Source organism: Nomascus leucogenys, chromosome 3 (assembly GCF_006542625.1).
Source record: "Nomascus leucogenys isolate Asia chromosome 3, Asia_NLE_v1, whole genome shotgun sequence".
Taxonomy (NCBI): domain Eukaryota; kingdom Metazoa; phylum Chordata; class Mammalia; order Primates; family Hylobatidae; genus Nomascus; species Nomascus leucogenys.
In genome coordinates, this window is record NC_044383.1 from 143,299,771 (window position 1) to 143,325,943 (window position 26,173).

Here is a 26,173-nt window from a genome sequence, read left to right on the forward strand (position 1 = left end):
CCTCCCTTTGCCCTGCTTGTCACTAGCCAATGCTGGATATCACCACTGAACAGCATGGCACTGAGTTCCCAGCCTCAAGCCTTGAGATTGCATAGGTCTTTGGCCACAGGGCAGTGACTATGAGCACTGATTTAGAAGTTTGGAGCCACAGAGAATAGTCATAAGATTCTCAGTGTGTCATGTATTTGAGAGAGCAGTTTTTAATTTTGGTACTTAAAGCTCAGGCACGGAACAGGACATTACATATTGATACTGGAAGGGATGATATTAACCTGGTAGCCCGAACTTTTCTAATAACTCCCGCTGCCTCCTGGCAGACACAGCCCAGGAAAACCAGCTGCCCTGGGGTTTGTCAGGCTAGGTAATTAACGTGTGATGGCACTCCACTCAAAATGATTTAGCGACTTGTGAAAAAGATATAATGCTGAAGCTTATATCAAAGGCACAAACTGGGTAGATTAGGTGGAATTACTGGACTTTCTAGGGCATATTAGGTTCACTGGGAAGCGGCTGGTGGGTTGCTTTCTGTCTAGTTTCTTCGAAGAATGTGACCAGGCGACCCTGGCCCAAGATATTTGTGTGCCCTGCCTGATCCTAGGCACTCTCTGTAAAACTTCAACTTAGGTTCTCTGGCTACAAAATAAAACTCTCCACCCCCGGAGATGAGGACGAAGCCTGACTTCTAGGTGGTGTTGCTGATACAAGTAGGAAGACAGAGAGGTTTCTAAAATGAAGGGAGAAGTGCAGGGATTTTTTTTTTTTTTTTTGAGGTCCTTTGCTTTTAGGGACAATGCCCTCCATCATGCCTCCAGTGCCTGAGCAGGGCACCGGCCCGTCCTGTGCAGCAAGACCATCACCTTCTCCTCGGCTGGATGCAGGGCCACTGAGTATCATCTGCCTGTACGGATCATCCTGCAGATCTGTGTATTTCTTTCTTCCTGCTCAGTAGGTCAGAGCTGGTGAGTGCAGTGGGATCTTACCAGATGGCTTTTCATTTTTGAACTATCTGTTCACAGGGCTGGCAGTTAGAAATGCCTAACCTTGCAGCCTCTGTCTGTAAAAGCCCAGGACACCCCCAACCCCACCGCCTGCCGAAATGACTTTTTCCTCATTTTTATTTTGATGTAATTTTCCTTTTCATGAGTTTTGGTGGTAAAGGCAAATGTGGCCAGCACAGAGAAGGCGAATGTCAGTCTCCCAGGACCTGGTCTCACACACAGCCAAGTGGACGCTTGGGTCCTCTTCCCAGGGAGGAGCTCCTCCCTCCCCTTTCCCTTCCTTCCCCTCCTCCTCCCTTCCGTCCCTTCTGTCCTCCCTCTCCTCCCTCCCTCCCTTCCTAACTTCTTTCTTGAGTCTGCTAAGGGCTATGATGGGCTTAGTCCTGAACCCGAAGAAACAGTCCAAGGTGAACGCCCTCTTCCCGTCAGGGCTGTGGATGTTTCTCTAGGGTCTCACCTGAGCCTGCGTTTTCTAACCCGGCCCTTCACTCTGGCTCCTTCAGTAACATTTAGAATATTGAGAAGTGAAAGCTAACCACGCTCATTGAAGAATATGGATTCCACCCCAACTCCGAGCCCTTACATTTTCACAGTTCCCGGGGAAGATCTCTGTATGCGGGACACTTGGAAAGACAGGAGAACCTGGGAGGCAGGCCGGTTTGCTGCAGAGCCACACCCTGGCAGGTGGAAGTGCGGTTTTACCTCCCACTCCAGATAAACTTGAACCCGGCCCTCCTGCAGGCATTTTCCACTGCGGAGCCAAGCCTCCCTGTGACTCACTGCATCACATGCTGCATCCAAGCATCTCTGTGAAATAGGGAGTTGAGAGACTTGGTCATGTGCTGATTCCACAGATACTTTACAACCATTTGTCACGAGTCTTTGAAGAGAACCAGAGCTGGCTCACGAGCAAGCTGAGTGCAGAGGTTTCCTCAATCCTTATCTTCTGACAAGAGGTCTTATTTTAGTTTTTATGAGATGTACTCACTAGAGTTGTCTTAGCTGTGTAACCTGTCCTGACTGCAGGAAGGATCTGAGTAGCTGTGGCCACCATGGCCTGATGGGAGATGGAAGGACACAGGGAGACGGTGGCTGCAGGGGACACTCCCCAAAGGCTCTGGATGGAGAGATCTGCCACGTAGGCTCCGCTCCAGAGTAGGAAACACGGTGGGGGATTCAGCCCCTACAACAGGGTCAGTCGGAGAAGACAGCCAGAAGCAATAAAATAAACATATTCCCATCACCCAGCTTGGCAGAGCAAAGGAGCAAACTGCAGTTTGGCACAACTTTGTATAGACCGCCAAAATCAAGCTTTCTTTTAGAAACTCAGTTTTGCCAACTTGTCCTCTGAAGGCAAGGCATGCACGCGGGAGCGCCAGAGACGCCTAGGGCCAGCAATGTGGATGTCGCCTGGAGGTGTCCTGTGGAGGGTCACCTATTAGGCTGCAAACCTGGAAGGCCACTCTAAGCCTGGGGTGTCAGAGGCAGCATGAGGGTACAGTTTTTGAGTGTTTTCAGATGAGCAGGTAATAGGTGTTATGAACATGCCAAGCTTTCTCAGTTTGCCTGACTTAGCTTCTTAGGAGAGTCCATTAAGAATGACCTTTATCCTTATGTCTTTAAGTACATTTAATACATTCATCTATTTTTTTTTTTAAAGTAAGTGATCATGCCTCATCAAACAGTAATGAAACAAAGGCCTCGAGCCAGCTTATCTAAGAAATATAAATCAAGGTCCTAAATCACGTCACTAATACTTAAGTGAGAAAGTTGAAATGATATGTGCCTCTTGGTAGCTGTGATTCTAATTTTCTCCAAAACCGAGTTATCTGCCATCAGACAAAATTTGCTAACAGCCTCACTCATTAGTACACATTCATGTCACTGCTTGTGAGAGATGCTTGCTTTCCTCTTCTATGCTCACAAAATCGCAGCCTTGGGCAATTAAGCCTAATAACACCAAGAGAGCCCCAAATACTTGCTATATCATTTAATGACTCTTGGCAGAAAGGAAAAACATTTCACTTGAACATGGTATTATAAAAATACGTATTTTACTAACTTTCATAGGAAATTTAACTATATGATGAAATGCCTTTGTATGTTACCTGATTTTCATTTGTACTTAACAATTTGTCTTAAAGATGATACATAAAAATGAGATGAAAATATACAACGTTCCCCATAAACCAAGATTTAATCTTGGAGATTAAATGTTGCCCCAAGTGAAATAGCTAAATTCAATGGATTTTAATTACTTTTGTCCCCATGGGCTCCCCGTCCCCCCACCCCCACCTTAATTTCTTCTATTTTCCCCTTAGATTGCAATGATTAATTTGCAACTTTGGTCCCATACTATCCATGAAACTAAACAAAACATGTGACAGCCGAGATGATTCGATGCCACCTTTTGACTAAGCAGGCGAAGTGCCCTTTCTAAAGCCAGCCTGTGCCCATGCCCTGACACGAGGGTGGTGGTGGGGATGGCCCACGGCCCTCTCAGCAGCCACCTGCTTCCATGCCCTTGGGCCATGGTCCTCCTGGTGATGGGCTGCCTGGCGTCTTTGGAGGCAGCTCCCGTCCCCCACTTTCCACTCTCAGGTTGTCCTGAACCCACACTTTCTTGACTCTGAATATAACAGCAGCCCATGGACTCCTTTTCACAGGCAGCAGCAGCTTACCAGGATACATGTTTTCCCTTGAATGGATCCCGGGGTCTCAGAAGCCCCTCCTCTCTGCCCGTGCTTTCTCTAATAGCTCTTCTGAGCACTGAGACTCTAAGTGTAAAGCTTAACACTCACCCAGTGGAAGCAACAGCCTTACCGAAAGCCTCCTTCATGTTGGCTTAGACAGGAAATGGAAATGGCCTGCGTTATCCATCCTTTAAAGCATTTCTAGTGCTCAGCCTCCATGAAATGGATTGCTTATAGGGAGATAATGTCTGTTCTATTCCTTTTTAAGTCTGTGAAAAATGTCATCCTGGTTAATAGGGTGATTAAAACTCTTTATGCTCTGGGAGATAAATGTGATTATGTTTGTCATACTCTACCCAAGATAAAGACAGCAAAGAAGGCAAACTTGAAATTCCATCACATTTCCTCTCTTCCATATCCAGGGACATTCAGAGCTCAATACACAGATGGTACGTCTCATAAAGAATAACATTATCTGTTCAACATTTTTCCTTTCCATTAACCAATTTAACAATATGCCTCTGGTACAAAAGGAATAGACAAATGACGAAATCTACGGATATTCAAGTTCTGACTGTGGAAAACACCACTTGAGTCATACTGCTTGTTTTCTTTTTAAATTTCCATCTGTGCATTACTTCACTTTTGCTTTTAAGATGCAATTGGAGCTGACACTCGGTCTCTCTTCTAGGGAATTTGTCCCTGCCAGCATCCCCTCTGCAGGGGAATCATCATCATTCTTATGGGAGTTCCCCTGCCATCGGTCAAGGACAGCAGAGGTGACATATAAGGGTTTTGTAGACACGAGGCATGCCACTCTAGTATTAGGACACTCTTTCAGCAACATATGTCTAGGCCTCTGTGCCAGCCCTGTGGGAAAGCAGGGCCCCCACCATGGCCCCTGGCTCCTTCCTAGGGCCTAGCTGCCATCAGCCTGATGTGCAGCAGCCCCTGCAGCGGTGCTGACACCAGTTTACAAGGCCCTGAGAGGGGTCCCTACCCTTAGGGAGGTTACAAGGCAGGAATCCATTAAACAGAATCACAGTTAACAATGATTTCTCCTTTTAACACTCCAGACAGGTGGGCAAGTCTCCTTTCTCCACCCAGTGGAGGCCTTTAGAAATCACTAGGCATTCTCCATCTATGAAAAATAAAACCCAGATTCTAGCTGTCAACAGTTTTAGGTAAGTGCCCATTCTTTTTTCCCCCCACATCAGACGAGTAAAGTGCATCGTTGTAACAAGGTTTGAGGGCCATCTCATGCATGAGCTTGGAAACCCACGTTTATGAAGCACAAAAGGATCAGGCGGTGCCCATTCTATTCAGGGGAACCTAGATTCAGACTAATTGTGTAGACAAAAACCTGTTCCTTTGGCTCCTGCCTTTCCTTCCTTTCATTCAAAGGCTACAGATCTCTTCTCAGAGGAGATTTAGTTACAAATGAAAGGCCAGTGAAGAGTTTTTGCTACCTGCATTCACTGACCAATTTCACAATCCTTTCCTTTCAGTCTTGAATTTTTAACAGATTACACATAAATTCCAGATGCTGATTACACCTGTTTCATTAACAATACAGCAATTTTAACAGGATAACATGGTCTACAGAAAAGTATTACATTATGTTCTTGTCATTTCATTTAAAAATCTCCCTTAGAATAAAAGGTTTCATGATAACAGAAATTTCAAATGTCCTTTATTAAACCTGATTTCTGACTAATTAGAGCCTAGGCAAGTAGGAAGAAACTGCACAACTGATATTTAACTACAGGTTTTTTTCTCTGGACATATTGACATATTAAAGTATTTCTCTTCTTGAAAATATTTTAAAATACAATTGCAGTAAAAATAATTGCATGTAGACATTATTCTCCATCTGTTTTTTTTGTAGGAGACTGTGGAAGACAGGAGGGAGTTGGGTGTGCACACAGAATTTACCCTAACAGCTTTGTTAGGGAGGTGGTACCAAATACTTTATATTGGGACTCAGTACTCAGGTGACTTTCTGGTTAAAAATATTGAAGACAGATGACAACTGGATTTTTTTTTACTTTGACAACTGAGACAAAATGACAAATTGTCAGTGTTCAGAGATCCAGACCACCTTCTCAAAAAAATATGTTTACCCCGATATCATCATTATTTTAGCCCAACTGTGCCTTCTGGGGTGATCACAACTCATTACTGGTTTTTTGTTTTAAGTATAAGAATTTATAGGGCCTTCAAGCAAGGGCATCAGGTAAATAACTAGCATGTGTGTGCTGGCTGTAAATCACAGACCACACTCAGGACACGAAAGCCACACCCACTTCCTACCATACAGGACTTACCAGGTGACTGTCACTTTGTAATCTGGCTAATCAGAATAGGACTTCCAAGTTGTCATATACTGACAAGAAAGGCTCTTGAAACTCCTTTAATTAGACACATTGCAGTACTATTGCTATTAGGGGGTCTGTTTTATAAATATTTTCTTATCATACTTTTATTATAAACTTTTTTACTGTGAAACTTGGTTCAACTGAAACTCGGTTCAACTGTCACAAACAGAATCATTTCCTGTGGGATCCCCTCCATATAAGGAAGTTATTCCTGTAATTACTATTTTTAAATAGTCTTCTTAACTTTGGGAAAACTTTACCCTCCCCCAACATGCACACACATACTCTCCTGTGATGAGGCCAAATGCTATCCAGTGCACTGGTTCAATCAGCAATCTGCCCATGTTCCTGGGAGAAATCAGTCCCAGTCCTTTTGCTGTCATGGTGTCTCCAGAGCCACCCCTTTCTGTAACAAGCATTTTGAAATTCATCCATGCTCATCTCATTTGGATTTCAATGTTTCCTCCCACTCAACAGTCGATTCGGAGTTCTTGGGAATTGTTGGAAATATTGATTGCATTTTACTTCGAAAGTCTTTCATCTAAAAGAAGAAAAATAATCAGTTATCAAATGTTAAAAGAAGGAGAAAAACAGCTATTAGAGATGGCACCTTTGCTGACTGGCTAGTACTTCACTGCTCACAGGTACAGAGCTAAGGAACATCAATAAATGATAGGGACTATATATATCCTAGGTATCTTGAAAGAAAATGAAATATACTTCCTTTCTTCTTCTGAGTATAAATTTATTATTAAATAACATAAAACTTCACTCTTAGCTGGACATGGTGGCTCACACCTGTAGTCCCAGCTACTCGGGAAGCTGAGGTGGGTAGATTGCTTGAGCCCAGGAGTTTGAGTCCAGCCTGGGCAACACAGCAAGACTCCATCTCTTTAAAAACAAACAAACAAACAAACAAACAAACCACTCTTAATCTGCAAGGCAACATATCCTAAACTGTCAACTCTCCATAATAATTATTCCCTCCCAGAAGAAGAGTGTGTATTGTTGGCTTTCATATATAAAGATGCCGTTGAGGATGGGATTTCCATCTGAATAAACAAATATAATCAGGTCATTCAAAGCTAGAATTTTAGACACAGAGAAATGGCAGGCAGAAGAAACTTAGTAGGAGTTTAGTCAAGAATAAATCAAGGAATGGTAGATAAACGGGAATGTTCTTATGTGCAAGACAGTGGTTTTTTTTTTTTTTTTTTTAAATCTAAGGAGTTTTACAAGCAGAAGTTGATTTGGAATCAGAGTCACAGCAAGGGAACAACAGTTTTTTTTTTTTTCTTTTTTTGAGGCAGTTGCCTAGGCTGGAGTGCAGTGGCATGATCATGGCTAACTGCAGCCTCAACCTCCCAGGCTCAAGTGATCATCCCACCTCAGCAACCCCAAGTAGCTGGGACTACAGGCATGTGCTAACTTTTGCATTTTGGGTAGAGATGGGATCTTGCTATGTTGCCCAGGCTGGTCTCAAACTCCTGAACTCAAGCAATCCTCCCACCTCGGTCTCCCAAAGTGCTGAGATCACAGGCGTGCACCACCGCGCCCAGCCTAAGAGATCTTAACATGCAGTGTCACACAGTATTACAGTTTACCTGGAGCACCTGGGTCCACCTAAGGTGTACAACCCCATAAGGTGGGAACACTAACTTACGGAAGTTAGGTGATCTTTACATTGGACAGTACTAGTAACACACTCTCTGATTCATCCTGGTTAATCTATACGGTCCTCCTACAAAGATATTTCAGCAGCACCACAGCACTGCCTTCCAATTTTTTCTCATCAGCCATCTGCCAGTCATATTTTCCTAAGGATAGAGATTGCCTTGATCAGGTTTGTGAAGTACGCTGGACTCATTTGCAATATGCAAGTCATTTCTTAGAGTGGTTATTTTGAGAATCAGCTAATATTTCTTTAACGTCGATGCTTTATTTCAATTTGAGGCTGAATCTTTACCTTGTTTCCAGATTTAGGGGTTTGGGACTTGTAAATCCTAGGCATTTACTCCTAGCACTGCTGCAAACTGTAGCACTGCTGTCAGCAGCATGGACTTTGTTCAAATCCTAGCTCCAGCATTTGGGAAAGCTGCTTACTCTATTAAGCCATAGTTTCCACGTATGTAGAATGGAGACAGTAATTACCTGCTTAAAGAGTTGTGAAGATTAAGGATTAAGTGAGATGACACATATAAAGCACAGTGTCTAACACATGGAAAGTGCTCAATATACATTAGCTATTATCATTGCTGTATTATCGACATATGTGTGCTATATTCCGAGAACAAAGCTCACATGGATATAAATATTATGGAATGTCTGTTAAGTACATTACTTTATAGCTATATATGATTTTAGTTTACATATTCTGTCACTGGAAGATACGTAAGGTCTTCCTTCCGTATTATATATTGTTTGTATCTGTGCCAGCCATCTCAGTGTTCTAGACCCAGACACTAATCTTGAAGACACACAGCTCATGGATGTCTCCCTCCCCACTCCCTCTTCCATAAATAATTAGTTGCTTTGTCCAAAACATTAATATCGCCCCCACTGAGGAACTTTGCGTAGACTTTTGTAGTTGAAAAACAGACATCTCTCTGGCCAGGGTTGGCAATGTGCTGCCTGGTTCTTTCTCTTCACTCTTTCGGTTGAACATCTTTTACAACTAAGCCAGATGACGGTTTTCAAATGGGATGTCAGATAGCCAAGACACAAACAGAATCATTCACCAGTCTCCCTTCCAGTGGTCTGGAATGTGGTCAGCTGCTGAGAAGGGAGAGGCTGGGAAATGCAGGTGAGGCCAGGGGAGGAGAGCAAGGGGCGGTCCTGCTGTCCTTCGGCAGGGTTACGTTTCCGTTTCCTCCTCTTGGCCTGATTGTTTTCTTTCCTCTAATTTTTCAAATATTAAATTATTTACTTGTGCCCAGGGTCATGGTAACTGAATCACTAGAAGCACTCATATCTGAAAAGTAACTAACTAGGAACAGACAGGCCTGTGATGAGGGAAAGGAACGGAGATGGGTAAAGGGTACCATCTATCCCTGTTCTCTAAGTTTACAGCTGTGGAAATGGAAATTCAGACATTTAAGATATAAACAGGACCTCAAGTGGCTTTAGAGAATGGGCTCCACAGAAGGCTTTTCAGCTCATACTGTTCATATTACATGGATAGTAAATGAAAACCTTCACATCGTTTCCACCTATATCAATTTCTGATATGCAGTTCAGAAAAGGTATTGGTTTCACCAATGATTCTCTATACATGAAGCCAACAGAACATTTCCCTGTTTAAAGATGTGCTTGAAAAAAGATTTAGCGGTTGAGTGCATTTAAGCAAATTTGGTTATAAAGTAAATGTACTGAATTCCTTGATAATCACAGCTACTGCCATAGAACTGTCTGTCTGCCCTGTACCCCAAAAGTCTGGTGAGGGGGTATGCTGGGAACTAGAGTACCTATCCAGCAACTCCATTTTACTCTCAAGCATTTTCCAAACTGTAGTTCTCTCTCCTTTCCTCTGACCAGGGAAAATTTTCCTATACTATGGATAACAGGGTTACCCTTCCAAGCAGTGCTGCTGTGCCCTGCACACCTCCAGGGGGTGCTTTCCATAAAAACTAAGACATGAGTGGAGTGTGGTGGCTCACATCTGTAATCCCAACACTTTGAGAGGCCTAGACAATTGGCTCACTTGAGGCCAGGAATTTGAGACCTGGCCAACGTGGTAAAATCCCGTCTCTACTAAAAATACAAAAATTAGCCAGGCATGGTGGCGCATGCCTGTAGCCCCAGCTACTCAGGAAGCTGGGGCAGGAGAATTGCTTGAACCCAGGAAGTGGAGGTTGCAGTGAGCCAAAAGCATGCCACTGCACTCCAGCCTGGGCCACAGAGTGAGACTCCATCTCAAAAGAAACCAAAACCAAACAAAACCAAGACACGAATGGTACTCCCCAGTGCCATGGGCCCACCATCCTCATTTCTAAGTCCCAGTGCTTTGTGTCCAACAGTGCTGCATTGTAATAGTCACAGAAAGTACCACCGTCTGAGGTAGTAGTGCTCAAATGGAGTGTCAAGACAAATGGAAAATGTATTACAAGTAATTTGTCACAAATATGGATGTTCTGTAGATACAAAGGCCTTTTTAGACATTAAAACAGATTCAGGATTATGCCTCTAATAATGTTATTCTCATTCACATTTCAATAGGCCATATAGCCAGTAGGCCAGGAGTGAGGCCAACCACTGATGCCACTTAAGAGAGTCCTTACCGTATGCCAGCCATATTTCTCATTTAACCCTCCCAACAACCAAGTGGGGCAAATATCATCCCTCCTTCAAAGATATGGTGATGGAAGCTCAGAGAAACTAAACAATGTGCTCAGTGCCATGGCTGGTGAGAGCAGATGTGACTGCACAGCCTATGTGCTTACTCTGTATCCTGCTTGAATATGCACAGGGGACACTGCTGCACATTTACCATGCATGTCTTGGTAGGGGAAAATCACTTGAAAACATTTGGTCTAATATACAGTGTGCCGAAAAATTACTTAAAAGCCTCAGGTTATGTCCCCAATTTAATTAATTTTAGAAAGTCCTTAAGCATCAATTCCAATAAATAGGCAGTTGTTGGAATTACAAGCTCTCAAATTCCGCAGCTGAGCTCTCAAAAGCTCCTAAAACCGCCTAGAGCTGAACCACCACTCTTCCCACTTTCAAGGAGCCCAGCACATCAGTGAGTCCCATTATATGACACTGCTTCCTGAGAAATCAACATTTTTAGATGTTTTCAATAAAGCAGTATGGGAGTTCTGGTCAGGGTAGAAAAGGGTCAGTGTTTTGGAGATCACCGTCATGCTTGATAAAATTCAGCTAAGCAGGACTGGCCTGGTTTAGAGGGCAGATTCTGATATTTTCACTTTTGACTAGTTTTGTTGCTTTCCACATGGATCCTGAGATGAAATGTATTTGAACATACCATATTATTAAATATTCAACTGCATTAGGAAAGCGAATGTGAATTTTTACATCTTAGCTTTCCATTTTCTAAGCTACTAATCCTATCATTCAGGTAAATGTCAGACAAACATTTTTACTTTCTCCCCAACTTTCACTGTATCACATGCATAAAGTCCAGAATCTGTAGTAAAGTCAATTGATTTAGAAGTACACAGCAAACATGTAACTTTCTGAGAAATACAATCCCTGAAGTATGCATCAAAATGGCCAATCTTTATGATAGTAATTAACAATAAGGCACAAATTCAAAAGCAAAAACTTTCTGTAAACATGAAATAAACTGAAGAGCAGGAATAACCCAGGAGCCTCTTAGAGCCAGGGCCACTCTGAAGCTAAGATCCAGCTCAGTAAGAACAATTTCTAACATGCTTCTTGATTTAATGTGCTAAACAGGTCAGGTTCTCAGGAGTGATTCTAAAATGATTTTCACTCAGTCAGGCTTTATTTTTGGTAACTGCAAAATTTAGGGAAGTTTCCTTTCCCGGCCAAACAAACAACAGTAACTATACCACCTCTGACTGTCAAGCCTCTTTCTAAAAGCTTTCTGAATTACTGCGTTAAACATTTTATAACAGCTACCATCAGATCACTATTTTCATATCTTAACCAAATGATCCTGCTTCACTGGTGTGCGCACATACACATGTGTGCGTGTACACACACGCCCAACGTGCAGCTGCAGTCCCCACTTCATGTCTTTTTAACGACCCAGCTGAAAGGCCGTCCCAGAGGAAATGAAGGCGGTTTCAAGATGGGTACATTATAAAAAATACCTGTATGTATATACTTTTATTTTTACATTGTAGAGGAAGTTACAACTTTTTTACAGCACATAAATGAACATAGGTATAAGCCAGCAAGAAAAAAGCATGTATCTAATGAAAATAATCAGAATATCTAGAACACAATAAATACTACATCCTACTTTTTGGGAACCAAATGCCAACTACATATATAACAAGGCAAGCGCTGCTACATCAGGGTACCAAAAACACTTTCTTTAGGAATTGTAAGTAAGTATCATCCAGCACCTGGATTCTAAATAAAAGAACTGGAGGACTAAATAAATAGGTAAGTCACTTTATGCACTTTCCTGTTTCCATATTTTAGGAATTTAAGTTTATTCAAAATTTTGATATATAATCCTGTATCTATGATATCTTCAATAATTTCAGAATGGTAGTTTTAGACAACTTTAAAGCTTCAGCTCCTTCTGAATTTCCCAAAGTGTTTTTGCACTCTCTTTCAGGTGGGCCTCCTCTTCAGGGGGCAGCTTTATCTTTATAAGGTTGGTAATACCATCCTCTCCCAGGACACAAGGAATATTGAGGAATACTTCTTCATCTATTCCACAGAGACCTCTAATGATGGTGGAAACTGGATGTGTTCTCCTAAGATTCTTCAAAATACTTTCTGTTAAATCAGCTACAGATAGGCCAATGGCCTATGAAGTATAACCTTTCATTTTAATAATCTCATAGGCACTAGCAATCACTTCTTTGTGGACATTTTTCCATTGCTCAGGATCTTTATGAGTTCCTGTATCAGAGTTCAGATCCTTCAAAGGGAAACCAGCTATGTTCACTCCACTCCACACAGGAACACTTGAGTCTCCATGCTCTCTGAGGATCCATCCGTGGCAGCTTTCAGAGTGGATACCAAGCTTTTGTCCAATCAAGAAACGAAAACGAGCAGTATCCAGATTACAGCTGCTTCCAACAACACGGTTTTTGGAAAATGCACTCAACTTCCAGGCTACATAAGTTAAGATATCCACTGGATTGGAAACAATAATCAGCTTGCAGAGGGGGCTGTACTGGACAATACTGGAAATCATTAACTTGAAGATGGCCACATTTCGCTGGACTAAATTAAGGCGCCTTTCTCCCTTTTCTTGGCGTGCACCTGCTGTGATAATCACTAGGCTGGAGTTTGCTATGACAAGGTAATCTTTGCTACAGACAATATTTGGCATTTTCACGAAAGGCCTGAAATGTTGAAGATCCATTGTCTTACCCTTCAGTTTGCCTTCATCAAGATCCACAAGGGCAAGTTCATCACTTAAGCCTTTTAATAAGATGCTGGTAGCGCAGGCCATGCCCACCGATCCAGTTCCTATGATGGAGACCTTACTGTGATGAACGGGCTCCTCGGAAGTGAAGCGCTCAACAAGCTCACTCTTCACAGTCGTCATCTTGCTCACGGGGGTGAAGAGCCAGGCGCCCTTGAGTGGCATGTGCGCTGCCTGACTGGGACACAGGGCCATCCCCAGGCACAGGAAATTCGCTCCTGCCGAGCTCACTCTCTGGCTGGCCCGCACAACAGGCACAGTCCAACTCATGGCTACTCATTCAAGAAATGGAGGGAGAGAATGGAAAAAAACTGCTGACCACGACGTCGCAACGCCAAGAGAGCCATTAGCAGCACCTTCAGCCCTCTGTGGCGGGTGCACACGACACGCCCCCTGGCCCTCTACTGCGGCTGCACGGGCCTCGCCAGCGCCTTCAACACGTACTTTCCGTTGGTGCTCAGACTAAGGCAGTGAAGGGCTACTTCTCTAGCAAGTGATTTCTGGAGTTAGTTTTACAAAGAGTATTCTCATCGATAGTTGACATGCTTAAGAGGTTAACCCAGATCCCTGGAATTACTAGTTTTCTATTTTTAGTATGAATGCCAAGGAAAAATGCTTCTATTAACTACAGATGAAAATCAGGTTACATCTTCTGAACCGTGACCCTGCCAGGAAGGATGGGGCGCTGTGCTTTACATACGGGTGGCTGCCTGCACCATCTCCCAGTGTCCCAGAAGTGGGCTCCTGCTATCTGGTGTATGGCCCTGGGATCCTATTTATAAAGGATCCCACTGCCTTGGTGCCAGTTCTGGCCAGGACCCACACTGGGACAGTCAGCAGGAGCTTGAGCAGGGTAGGGGCCGGCTGGGAGTCATTCGATCACTAAAAACTCACCAGGCGAGAATGCTATTCCTTTCTCATGCTGGAGGAAAGCCTTTGATTGTGCGTCCCGAAGAAAAACAACTTCTCAGGTAGAAAGTTGGCAATGTAGCCCTCAATTAAAATGAGGATATCTCTTAAATGTCCTTAAAATGGCAAATTTCAACCAATGCATAAATCAGATTATTGACCAAAGTAGTGAAATAAATGATCTAGTACAACGTGGCATCAGTATGCTTACTTCTTCAGCATTTCTCTGGGCAATCTTAAGAACTAAATTCCCTTAAAATTTCTGAGGAGGTGTCAACTTCACATCTGATGAAATGCATACCCTCATAAGCCCAGTAAATTACAAAAGCTCCGATAAAAATGATGGCACTTTCTCCTCACTTATGAACAGCATTCTGACCGTGTAATGGTTCCTCAAAAGCTCTCCCTCTTGTTTTATTTAAAAGCAGTGTGCTCTTCTGGAATGGGGCCCCTTGGTACATGTAGCTCCTCATGATCAGCAAAAAAAAGATTTCCATTTTAGAATATTGAATGCTGACAAAATGAATACTTTATATTTGGACTTGAAAAGCTATTACTTTTTTTTTTTGAGATGGAGTCTTGCTCTGTTGCCCAGGTGCAATGGCATGGTCTCAGCTCACTGCAACTTCCGCCTCCCAGGTTCAAGCCATTCTCCTGTCTCAGCCTCCTGAGTAGCTGGGATTACAGGCACCTGCCACCACATCTGGCTAATTTTTGTATTTTTAGTAGAGACGGAGTTTCACCATATTGGTCAGGCTGGTCTCTAACTCCTGACCTCAGGTGATCTGCCCATCTCGGCCTCCCAAAATGTTGGGATTACAGGCATAAGCCAACGTGCCTGGCCAAAAAGCTATTCTTATTTGTGCCATTGAAAGGCAGTCCAGGGCTGGACGCAGTGGCTCACACCTGTAATCCCAGCACTTTGGAGGCTGAGGTTTGTGGATCACTTGAGGTCAGAAGTTCGAGACCAGCCTGGCCAACACAGTGAAACCCCATTTCTACTAAAAACAAAAATTAGCTGGGCGTGGTGGTGTGTGCCTATGGTCCCAGCTACTCGGGAGGCAGAGGCATGAGAACTGCTTGAACCCCGGAGGCGGAGGTTGCAGTGAGCCAAGTTCATGACACTGCACTCCAGCCTGGGCGATAAAGCGAGACTCCGTCTCAACAAAAGAAGAAAAAAGGCAGTCCAGGAGGAGAGGAACAATAAGCAAAGGAGTTGGTGAGGGTGGGAAAGGTGTGCCATCAGCTGAGTTCCTGACATCCTGTTTTAGGGTGACCTCCTGGTCGTGTTTTCCCTATCAGCAGGGATCAGATACCCCGTTCAGATGACAGAGCCACAAACCAAATGGTAAGGGCACTAGGTACATGAATCCTCTTAGCACTGGTGGTCAGATTTTTGGTTAACATTTGTCAAATTAAAAACTGCAGTTTTAAAAGGGTCATCTTTATTTAATGGTGGCCAATGTTTTAGAGGAATCCTTTAAAAGCAACAATTTTTGATAGCTGTCATTTCTTTTATCTCAGTCATAACTTGAAATGTTTTAACCTGGTGCCTGTTCCCACCATCCACCTATAATGATTCCTTTCACCAGTCAAGTCATTTTCCAAGATAAGTGTTCTTGAACATGAAATTCAAGGACATAAAGACTCTTCGCTGGATGGCTACTTTCTATAGTTATTTTCTTTCTTGAGTTTGAACCTCTTCAGAAATACAATCTCTATAATAGCTGCCTCTTCAGTTTTTCCCCTTAGCCACAACTAAATCAATCTTGAGGGGGGGAAAAAACTGTTCAAAATAAAAACTACCAAACAAAGCAGCTTTTTTATTTACAATAAGTCTTGAGATAAAAAAGGAAAGCACTAACAAAGACGAAGAGATGTATGTGATCTCCAGAGCAGATTTAGGTCTACTCAAAGATGTGGAAAGCCAAGTATAGCTAGACAGTTCCCTAGTGACTTCCTATCTTAGGTGGCTCATTGTTCCTTCTAAATTTAAAACCTGACTCAAATTATCTATTCAAAACGCAGTACAGTATTATAGCTAATGGCAGGATTACACCTCAGTACTTTCGGTTGTACCACTTAGGAGGGAGGAAGCAGGAAATGAAAACAACCAGCAAGTCCCTGGGCCAAGAATGGCTGCCACTAAGTCACTATTCCTTTCACCTGGACTCACACCCAGCTCTCAAATCCTCCTTTTCCTCTCTGGGAGTCCAGTTCTGATATTCCATTCTCTCACCAATCTTCTTGGCCAATCCCTTAAGCAGAACTGGCTTTCTAAAAGCCTATGTCACCACTGTATTTTGTACCTCTCTCCATTAGAGGATTTATCACACACAATTAAATGTAAAATACTTATGAATGTGCCACTGCAAGAAGGATCACCTTTCATTTACCAGCATATCCCTGTCCTCTAGAACAGAGCTGGGCCCATGAATAGGGATTTGGTAAATATAGTAGAAAAGAATGAGGAACTGTAGAGCTGAGTGAGTAAGGCTGGGGAGTGGGCTAAAAGGTGAGACAGACAGAAAGGCGGGGCTACAGACCCGACCTAGAGAGAGTTCTGAAAGTGAGGGTAAGTAAAATGGGTAGGTGGCACCCACTAGGGCATCTTCAGAAAGTTGATGCATATATTTCAAGTAAAGCTTTGGATAAGCTAAAAGATTTTGTGACTATTTTCAAAGCCAATACCCACTTTTACCAAGTTAAAACATTAAAAAACAAAACAAAACCAAAAATCTATTACAGTGTTAGAAATGCAGTAAAACAAATATGCAGTGGCAGAGAGACTATTTTTATCCTTTAAAGTTATTTAAAATGTTCTGTTCTTTGGAAAGCTTTAAAAAAATAATCAGCACACAGAACCCTTGGTTTAAGGGGGAGAAAGGGATACAATGAAAGCAGTGTTAATTATTATAAGCTGATCTGAAATAGGCCATAAACTCACCAGCATGCAAGGGGAACATTATATAAACACAATTATTTTGAAAGTCTTTTTTGTGATTTGAAAAATCATAGAATGCAAATTGTAGTTTTAAAATAAATTAGTGGGCTCTAATGCTATTGCTCAGTAATTCTCATGGGGGTGGGGGTGGGGTCTCTGCAAATCCCAGCACATGAAAATATTTTACTTTGTCAGCAACACTGGGAAAACTGGAGGAAAGACAAACAGAGGGCCACAAAGAATAGAATAAAGGCAAAAAGTCAATTCAAAGAGCAACGCTGGGATCAACTTCCTGTTTATGGTATTTAAATATGAAATGAATTGGCAAGCTCTTCCAATAAATAACCCCAAGCACATTTTTGTTCTTTGAAAGCAGCATCTTATACATAATTTTTGATGCAATGTAAAAGAGCCACTTATGTTAATCATTAAAAAGGAAAACTTATAATGTGGCATAAAACATGGAAAGCAAAGAAATTAAAATTCATTAGCCTGGGCGCGGTGACTCACACCTGTGATCCAAGCACTTCAGGAGGCCGAGGCAGGTGGATCACTTGAGGTCAGGCATTCCAGACCAGCCTGGTCAACATGGTGAAACCCCGTCTCTACAAAAAATACAAAAATCAGTCGGGCATGGTGGTGCATGCCTGTAGTCCAGCTACTTGGGAGGCTGAGGCAGGAAAATTGCTTGAACCCAAGAGGCAGAGGTTTCAGTGAGCCAAGATTGTGCCACTGAACTCCAGTCTGGGTGACAGAGTGAGACTCTGTCAAAAAAAAAAAAAAAAAAAAAAAAAGAGAGAGAGAGTGTGCCACTGAAATGAAATGGTAGAAGTGATGTGATCAGATTGCATTCAATAAAGACTTACTAAACACCTACAATGCATTAGGCATTGTTACAGGTGCGCGGATATAACAATGACCAAGATAAAGGAGGTCTCTACCCTCAGAATTTACATTCTTTTTGTGAAGACTGATAAAACAAGACAATGGTCAATATCATCTCGTTTTGGAATAAGCGTTACAAAGAAAAGAAAATAGGATAATTTCAGAGAGTAACTGGGTGGTGGGAATGAAGACATCTGGAGAAGCTGCTCTGAGGAGGTAAATTAAATTTGAGTTGAAACCCTGGATAGCAGCAAACAGCCAGCGATGCAAGGACCTGGGAAGGAGTTTCCTGGGCAAAGCTAGAATAAAGGCCTAGGCAGGAACAGCCCTGTGTGTTGAAGGAATAAGAAGGCTGGCAGGGCTGGAGTGCAGTGGGGACAGATGAGGTGGGCAATTGTGGTGGCTCAAGACGAGGTCAGTGAGGTTGGTGGGGCTACATCATGTAAACCTTCTTCAACAGGAAGCCACTGAGGGGTTTTAAATAAGGAAGTAGCATGATCTGACTCACATTTTTAAAATATCTCTGACTGCTGTGTGGAGAAAAAATTCTACAAGGAATAAGGAAGAGGCCGGGAAACTGGACAGGAAACTCTTAAAACACTAGGCAACAGAGGAATGGATGTGGAGAGATGAAGGAGGCAGGCTGTATTCAGTGGCAGAGCTGACAAGCAGGACTTGTGCGCATCAGATGAAGGGAACCAAGGGAAATGAGAGAATCTAAGAGGATTCTCACTGGGGTTTTCGGTTTGAAGTGGAAGGATGGGATGATGGTGGCATTTACGAAATGGGGAAGACCAAGGGAGGAGCAAGTTGGGAATAAAGTGAGGAAATCAAGTGCTCTAGTTGGGACATGGGTCATGTGACACACCTATGAGACATACTTGTGAGGGCACACAATACGAAGCTGAGAGGCCGATCTGAAGGTCAGGGCTGGGGCTACATATCTGGATGGCATCAGATGGTACTGTTTGTTTTAAAGTGGCAGGGACTGGACGAAAGAGCCAAGGGGCTGAGGACAGATGGAGGACAGAAGAGTTTAAGTAGGAGCTACTGGACACTGATGTTGAGAGGCTGGCCAGGGGAGGGGCTGGCACAAGAGACAGGCAAAATGGCCAGTGAGGTCGAAGGTAGCTCAGAAGCCACAGTGTTTCAGGAGGGAGGGGGGGCTCCATTGTGCCAAACATTGCTGGGAGGGCAAGTAAGATCTGGCAACAAGGAGGCCACTGGCAACCTTAATAGCAGTTCCAGTGCAGCGCTGGGGCAAGGAGCTGGACTGAGAGCAGGAAGGGGAGGAAGTGGAGGCAGTGACCACAGACAACTCTTTCGGGAAGCTTTTTGTGTAAAGGGGAGCAGACAATTGGGCTGGTGGCTGGAGGAGGCTAAGGAATATCTAGAGAGAACTTCTAGAGGTGGGAGAAACTAGAGCATGTCTGTACACACCACGGCAGAGAAGGAACACGTCACAATCAGCTAAGGCTGAGGATAATGTTGGGAGCAAGGTCCCTTGTAGATGACGAGGGGCAGGATCTAATGCCCAAAAGGCAGGGGTGGGCCTCTGGCAGCAGCATGGACCTTTTATCTCTGGCAACAGGAAGAAAGGCAGTGTGCGTGGTAAGTCCAGAGAAGGTGAAGGCCAGAGTGCTCTGGCAGAAGGGCAGAGAAAGGGCTGCAGAGAGGCAAGGCGGGAGGCAGGGAGAACAGAGACAGCTGTCTGAATCATCTTGGAGCAAGAAGGTGCCATCAACTATAGTTGCTGTGGGGGTCGGGGAAAAGCAAGATGTGGTGACTGATTAGATGCAGGGGTGAGAAAGAGTGTGGTCAGGAATGGCCACCTGGCTTTTCTGTCTGGGCAGCTTTGTGGGTGATGCTGCTATTCACGGGGAGAATGACTCAGGAGTAGGTTGTAGTTGGGGTCAAATGACAGTTCACTGAGGGACACACGGGATGCCTGCAGGACATCCAAGCACCTGTGTCCAGTCAAGTGGGCCCATGAGCCTAGAGCTCAGGGTGTACATGAAGGCATCAGAGTGGCTGGAACCTGTGAAGGAGAAGAGACAACGGGGGGGCGGAAAAGGAACCTTAAGCATAACTAGGTGAAATAAAGCAGCACTATTTCACAAGTAAATGGGACAGTCGGAAGTTACAACAGCCAAACTGGAATCGAGAAAACTCATAAAAAGAATAAAGGAAGAACTATAAAAGCCTAGAATCTGTCAGTATAAGAAGCAAACAATAAATGATAGATCTGAGTCACCAAGAAAAAGTTAAATAAGTTATGTTCAGCATAATTTACATAGTGGAAAAATATACAGCACATTAGAAAATGATTTCTTCTTAAAATTGTTAGAAACATTTCAGGTAGAAAAATCCATTTGAGAGAACATCATTTTCTGATATACTAGTAAGTGAATACTTACGAACTGTACATATCAACTATATATTAGTGTAATACTGTCCCACAGTTTTAGATATTTGTAAGTGACTAATCAATCATAAGTAACTTTTAAAACAGAGCTCAAGGGGGAAGCAAATGCTATCAGGTCTCCAGTCCACAATGCTTTATTTAGAGAGATCTGCTCATGTGTGCCCAATTTTCTAGGCTCGGTCTAAGAATTAAGAGAATTAAGGACAAAGAAAAAGAAAACCCAAGTGAAATCAAGGCTGCCTTCCTCCTGTGGGATACGGCTGGGAACATTATCGAGGTGATGAAGCCTGATCTGTGTCAAGCCTCAGAACAAAAAAGCTTTTATGGCAGAGCTGATCTGTCCTAGTCCTTGTCGCACATTCCCACTTGATAAAATGCTTGGGGCCCTATTTTACTTATACAAGGAAACGGGTGGGTTTGAAAGAGGTATTTTGGAAATATGCCAAAACAGCTGATTCCCCTGCTTGGCTTTTTTAAAAAGTACATTGGTCATTATCTCCCATCTTAAACTGAGCAAGTCCCTGTGATTCGGGTTCTCTGTCACCAAACTGCATGTTCACATATACATCAAGTGCCTCTCTCCACTGCAATGTTAAACCTATTAGAGCTGCAATGGAATGGGGAAGAAGAGTTATAGAGATGTTCTTGTCACCTCTGACTTGAACTTATTCACTGATGTGCAGTGCTACTTCCAATTCATTTAAAAACGATTCCGGGAAAATATTCCCCAGTCCTCAAGCTGTTTGAAGGCCCAAGAGTGTGACAGATGGAACTACCTCTGCAGGATCGTGATGACTGTTCTGGGAGTTCTAGTGAGCACTATGAAGAAGTGGAAACGAGGCCGAATACGCTGACGTATGGTAATCAGAATAAGAAATTGAGGCTTGCTTCCTGGGGGCAGAAGCTGGTAGAGATCTCTGGAAGCACTGAAGTTAGATGAGGCAAGGAGGCAGAGGGAAATGTTTCAGCCGCTTCTCAGACTTCCCCTGCAGATCCCTCAGAAGTGGCTGCCATTAAACAATTGGCCAGGAGACTCAGGTTCGTTTTTAATGTTTGATCTAAGCCAATGAAAGTACATAGCCCTTAAAGTCTATTTCCCTCCTTAGAGATCATCAAAGTTAAACGTTTCTAAGCTTTTTCACAGTTTTACTATTTACATATGGGGTTCTAGCAGTCACTCTACAATGCTGCTTCATTTGAGATGAATAGGTAAAAATAATGCAGGAATAAACGTACTGATAAGAGAAACACCAAACTACGAGTAAAACTTAAATTAGCAAGGAGCCAAAAGAATTTGATTGTAATTACTAGCTAAGGCCCTCCAGTTGGTCATAAGGTTACTAAGAAGTGAGCCTAAATATTATCATAAAAATTATACCTAGGAGCAGCTACAAAAAAGAACTGGAGAAAATAAATATTATTAGAGTACATCCAATACTGTCCTAGAGGAAAGATACAATATTACTTCCCTTAAAGATTCTCTCTTATAAAAGGAAAGTATAATGTCCATTTATAGAGACATATTTAAAATATATGTTTTATTTACATGTTTTACTTTTTGTTTTTTAAAGAAAAGGAGGTCTGGGCTCTTGAAAAAGCAGCAACATCTATCAGCAGAAGAGGAGGCAAGACGGGTCCTGGAAAGCTGTGCAAGACTCCAATCACAAATCACTTCCATAAAAGCCTTTCTAGCAGCAGGGACTCAGCAGAGATACAGGAAGAGAGTTGGGGGTGGGGGTGGATTTTTTTCTATCAATCAGATTGGCAAAAATTTCAGAGTAATAGAAGCCACACAGGGCAAGGATGCCAGGAAACTTTTATGCATTTTGTATAAACTTTTCTGGAGGGCTGGTTAGCAACAAACATCAAAAACATTTAAAAAATGCACTTTGACTCAACAAACAATAACATCTTTTGTGCAATGAGATGTATGCCTACAGGTTTCCTATGGTATTTAATAGTGAAAAATTACAATCTAAATGCCATTGGCAGAAGATTGATTAAATAGATTATAATATACAATAGGGTTCCATATAGTGATTAAAAGTGATGGAGATTTATATACTCTGCTGTGCAAAGATGTTCCTGTGACTGTTTAGTGAAAAAAGATTCCAGAGTAGCAGGCAGTAAAACAGCATTTCTATACAATTCTATGAATATGCCTACACAAGATGGTCCAAAAAGATGCTTCTACTGTAATTATGATTACAACTTAGTAGGATTTCTGGTGATTTTTGCTTTTTTGTACTTTTCCACATTGATTTTTTTTTAATGAGTACATATTTTTACAAAAAATACCCAAGGCTGTCTTTTTTTTCTTTTTTGAATAAAAAGGTCCTCAATATATACATGAAGATAAATACTGTTTTTGTTTGTTTTTCAACGGGGTCTCTGTCACCCAGGCTGGAGTGCAGTGGTGTGATCTTGGCTTGCTACACTCTCAACCTCCCAGTCAGGTTCAAGTGCTCCTCCCACACCTCAGCCTCCTGTGTAGCTGGGACTACGGGCACGTGCCACCATGCCCGGCTAATTTTTTAAATTTTTTTGTAAAAACACGGTCTCGCTATGTTGCCTAGGTTGGTCTCAAACTCCTAGACTCAAGCAATCCTCCTGCCTCAGCCTCCCAAAGTACTGAGATTGCAGGCATAAGCCACCGCCCAGCTAACAAATACTTCTTATCCCATGGTAAAGGGGTAAAAAACAAATCAAAAACTCCCTTCATTTATACATTAATTTTAAAATTTAAATAACTGGACAATTTAAAGTATTTCACAATAACTAAGAACATTTTCACTGATGATTTTTATTACAATTGAGGTTTCAGCTCCTGTGAGGACAACAGCTATAAATTATCTGTAAATTCCTACTATACTAGGTATCATGAATGCATTCTCTAGAAGCCCCAGTAAAGGTTAGCAATGGTAATTCTGCTAGTCCTTTGAGATAACCACCTCCCCACAAACATAGAGCACAGGTCCACAGACATAGCGCATACTCCCTTGATAAAGTTCTAATCATACCAACTAGGAATTATTTAGATATTTAATGTTTCTCCTTCTAAGGGGAGGAAAAAAGTCAAGGTAGTCTAGCTATAAATAACCTAAACCTCTTCAGAATCCTTCAAGTATCAACACCTACTATAAATAATAAAAGGTAAAAAAGTTTAAAAGTCACTGCTCTTGAGTTACATGTAAATAACTATGTAAACAGCAAGGTTTCTTTTTCTTCTTTGTTAGGAAATTACCACTTAGTACAAGAGTTCCTTAGAGCATTTACCTCAACTATTCTCCAAACTTAAACTATCTGTCCTGATAAAACAACTGAATCATAGCGTCCCAGAGTGCACTCACCCGGCCTCATCATACTGCCCCAGCGTGCACTCACCTGGCCTTATCATACTGCCCCAGTGTGCACTCACCTGGCCTCATCATACTGCCCCAGCATGCACTCACCTGGCCTCATCATACTGTCCCAGTATGCACTCACCTGGCCTCATAGTGTCCCAGCGTGCATTCCCATGATCATGTACACAGCTGATTTAGGAGACTACAAACCCAAAGGAAATGTTCATCTTTTTTTCCACAATTAAGTTATTGTGATAAAATTAGTACTATCTTAATTATAATCAAACAATAAAATACCATATTTGAAAGTAATCGATGAACACAAACTGAACAGTCAAGCCGTGCTTGCTGGCCAGGCTGGGCAGGGGAGCAGGGTAGATACTGAACTGGCACTGATTTCTCCCCACTGTCAATGCTGGGCAAACTGACCTGCCTTGGTCTAACAAAACATCTTCTCCTACCTCTCCTTCTTTAGCTTATACCACTGTGTAAAATACACACTTTAAAGAAACTGAAGTTTCACTTTAAGCATTTTAAACATGTTCCCTTTTAGGCCAGCAGATGTAGCTGTGAATTAAAATAGGAACTACAAGCACTTTCATCAAGCTGCTCTAGGTTAGCCATTAGATGGCACCCTTTTGTCTTGGAACTGGGTTTCTATCAGAGATTTAATACAATTCAAGCTAGCTACTTACAACACTGGAGTTGATTTTGATTTATCTAGAATGATCATCTCAGTTATTTATTGAGTGCATAGACTTGGACCATTTCTGTTCAACATTTTCTGACTGAGACTGTTTTTTTGGTCATACAAAGATGAGACAGTACACAGTGACAGAAGTTCTTACTGGACTCAGGGTAACCTCATAATTATCAAAACTCTCTAAATGCTGAGGTGAATATACCACACTGCTGTCTGCAAGCCTCAGAGCAGGATCATACCATAAGAATTTGCTTAGAAAGTCAACAGGTAAGGTTTACCACTTTACAGGGTAGCCCTGTCTTAGCACAGTGCATGGCTCAGGAGAGGCCCGCAAATGACTTCAGAATGAACAAACCAGCAAATTAGTAAACACTACCACCTTAAAAGATGTGTCCTTGAAAAGGTATCAGTGGGTTCATTTTTCTGTGGGCCTTCTCAGACATGGAGATCAAATTGATATGCCTAATGATCTATATGTAGAGAGAGAGTGCATATGCAGTCTCTCTTTTTAGTTAGACGTAAAGATGTCAGGAACTCTGTCTTTCTTTGTGGTCCCAGCACCTAACCCAATCTCAGGTACCCAGCAGACGCTGAGTAGATATTTCCTAGTTATCACTGGATGACATAAAGATGCAATATAAAAGGATTCCACATATTCTTATATTCAGCAGTGCCAACCAGAAAATATTTTTTCTCCCCAAAATATCTTATTTAGGCAGGAATCCTTGTATCAATGCCAAAAAACAAAGAAGTTCATATTCTACCCATCTTCAGTGTTGGGCAAACATATCTGCTTTGTTTGGTAATAAGATAGCTTCCAATACCTCTCCTTCTTTGGAACCTCTGATTAAATGATATACCACTGTGTGAAATACAAATGTATGTTTATATTTAATGTATGTGTTCTGTGTGAAATGAAATTCCATAATAATTATGAATAAAAAATTGGATTATTCTAGCACAGTTGGATTATTCTAGCCCACAAACACTGAATTATCAAGTGTATAATTTAGATAACCTAATTTTGTTGGTTTATGAAAACTGGGATTGACTCTTCTAAGTGAGACTATTCGTATTTTCAAATACCTTAAAATTTTACTAAGTTTGTGACCCACATTACTAACAAACATCACATATCAGTTCCACACAGTTCATGTAAAGTGCTAGCAGATTGTCATTTTTATAGAAACTAGAAGCTTAATAACTTTATTACTAAGTACTACTTAATAATCTGAAGATTCAGACCTGGGTTTAAATCTTGACACTGCCAATCACAAGCTATGTCATCTTGGGCAAGTGATTTAACCTCTTTGAGCCCCAATTTCCTCATTTATAAAATGGGGGATAGATCTGCTAGATAGTTATTATGAAGATTAAATAATCCGCTATGTCTAAAATGTCTGTAGAATGCCTAAAATGGAAGAAGAGATTTTATATTGGTCAAAAGCAAAATTGAGGTTAACAGCAAAAATCATGAAAAATCTTCAGTCACAGGTTTTCTGTCTTTTCATGCAATCTCTAATTTAGCATTATAAACAATGACTAGCCAGCAAAGTTAGCTCAAAAATCAAGGTGAGGGCCGGGTGCAGTGCCTCACACCTTTAATCCCAGCACTTCGGGAGGTTGAGGCAGAAGATCGCTTGAGTCCAGGAGTTCGCAACCAGCCTGGGCAACATAGTGAGACCTCATCTCCACAAAAAAATAAAAAAAATGAGCCAGGCATTGTGGCATGCACCTGTGGTCCCAGCTACTCAGGAGGCTGAGGTGGGAAGGTTGCTTGAGCCCAGGAGGCTGCAGT

At 42.2% G+C, this 26,173-nt stretch overlaps 2 protein-coding genes and 1 pseudogene across 2 annotated transcripts in view; all 3 read right to left on the reverse strand.

Moving 5' to 3' along the window:
• Positions 1 to 4,902: 4,902 nt before the first annotated feature.
• LOC115834596 lies at positions 4,903 to 4,994 on the reverse strand (annotated as a pseudogene).
• A 241-nt stretch (positions 4,995 to 5,235) lies between these two features.
• TMEM242 (transmembrane protein 242) overlaps positions 5,236 to 26,173 on the reverse strand; it is a 29,704-nt gene continuing 8,766 nt past the window's right edge. Inside the window, exon 4 of the mRNA XM_003271742.4 lies at positions 5,236 to 6,610. Coding sequence (XP_003271790.1) covers positions 6,512 to 6,610 — 99 coding nt within the window. The 3' untranslated portion in view covers positions 5,236 to 6,511. The remainder of the gene's footprint in view (positions 6,611 to 26,173) is intronic.
• Positions 11,880 to 13,710, reverse strand: LOC100579290 (L-lactate dehydrogenase A-like 6B). The gene has a single exon (XM_012506173.2). It carries the CDS (start codon positions 13,433 to 13,435, stop codon positions 12,539 to 12,541), a length of 897 nt encoding a protein of 298 aa, XP_012361627.1. The 5' UTR covers positions 13,436 to 13,710; the 3' UTR covers positions 11,880 to 12,538.

Excerpts from the sequence above, each read along its gene's own strand:
- LOC100579290 (XM_012506173.2), bottom strand. The coding sequence starts at position 13,435 with ATGAGTTGGACTGTGCCTGTTGTGCGGGCCAGCCAGAGAGTGAGCTCG.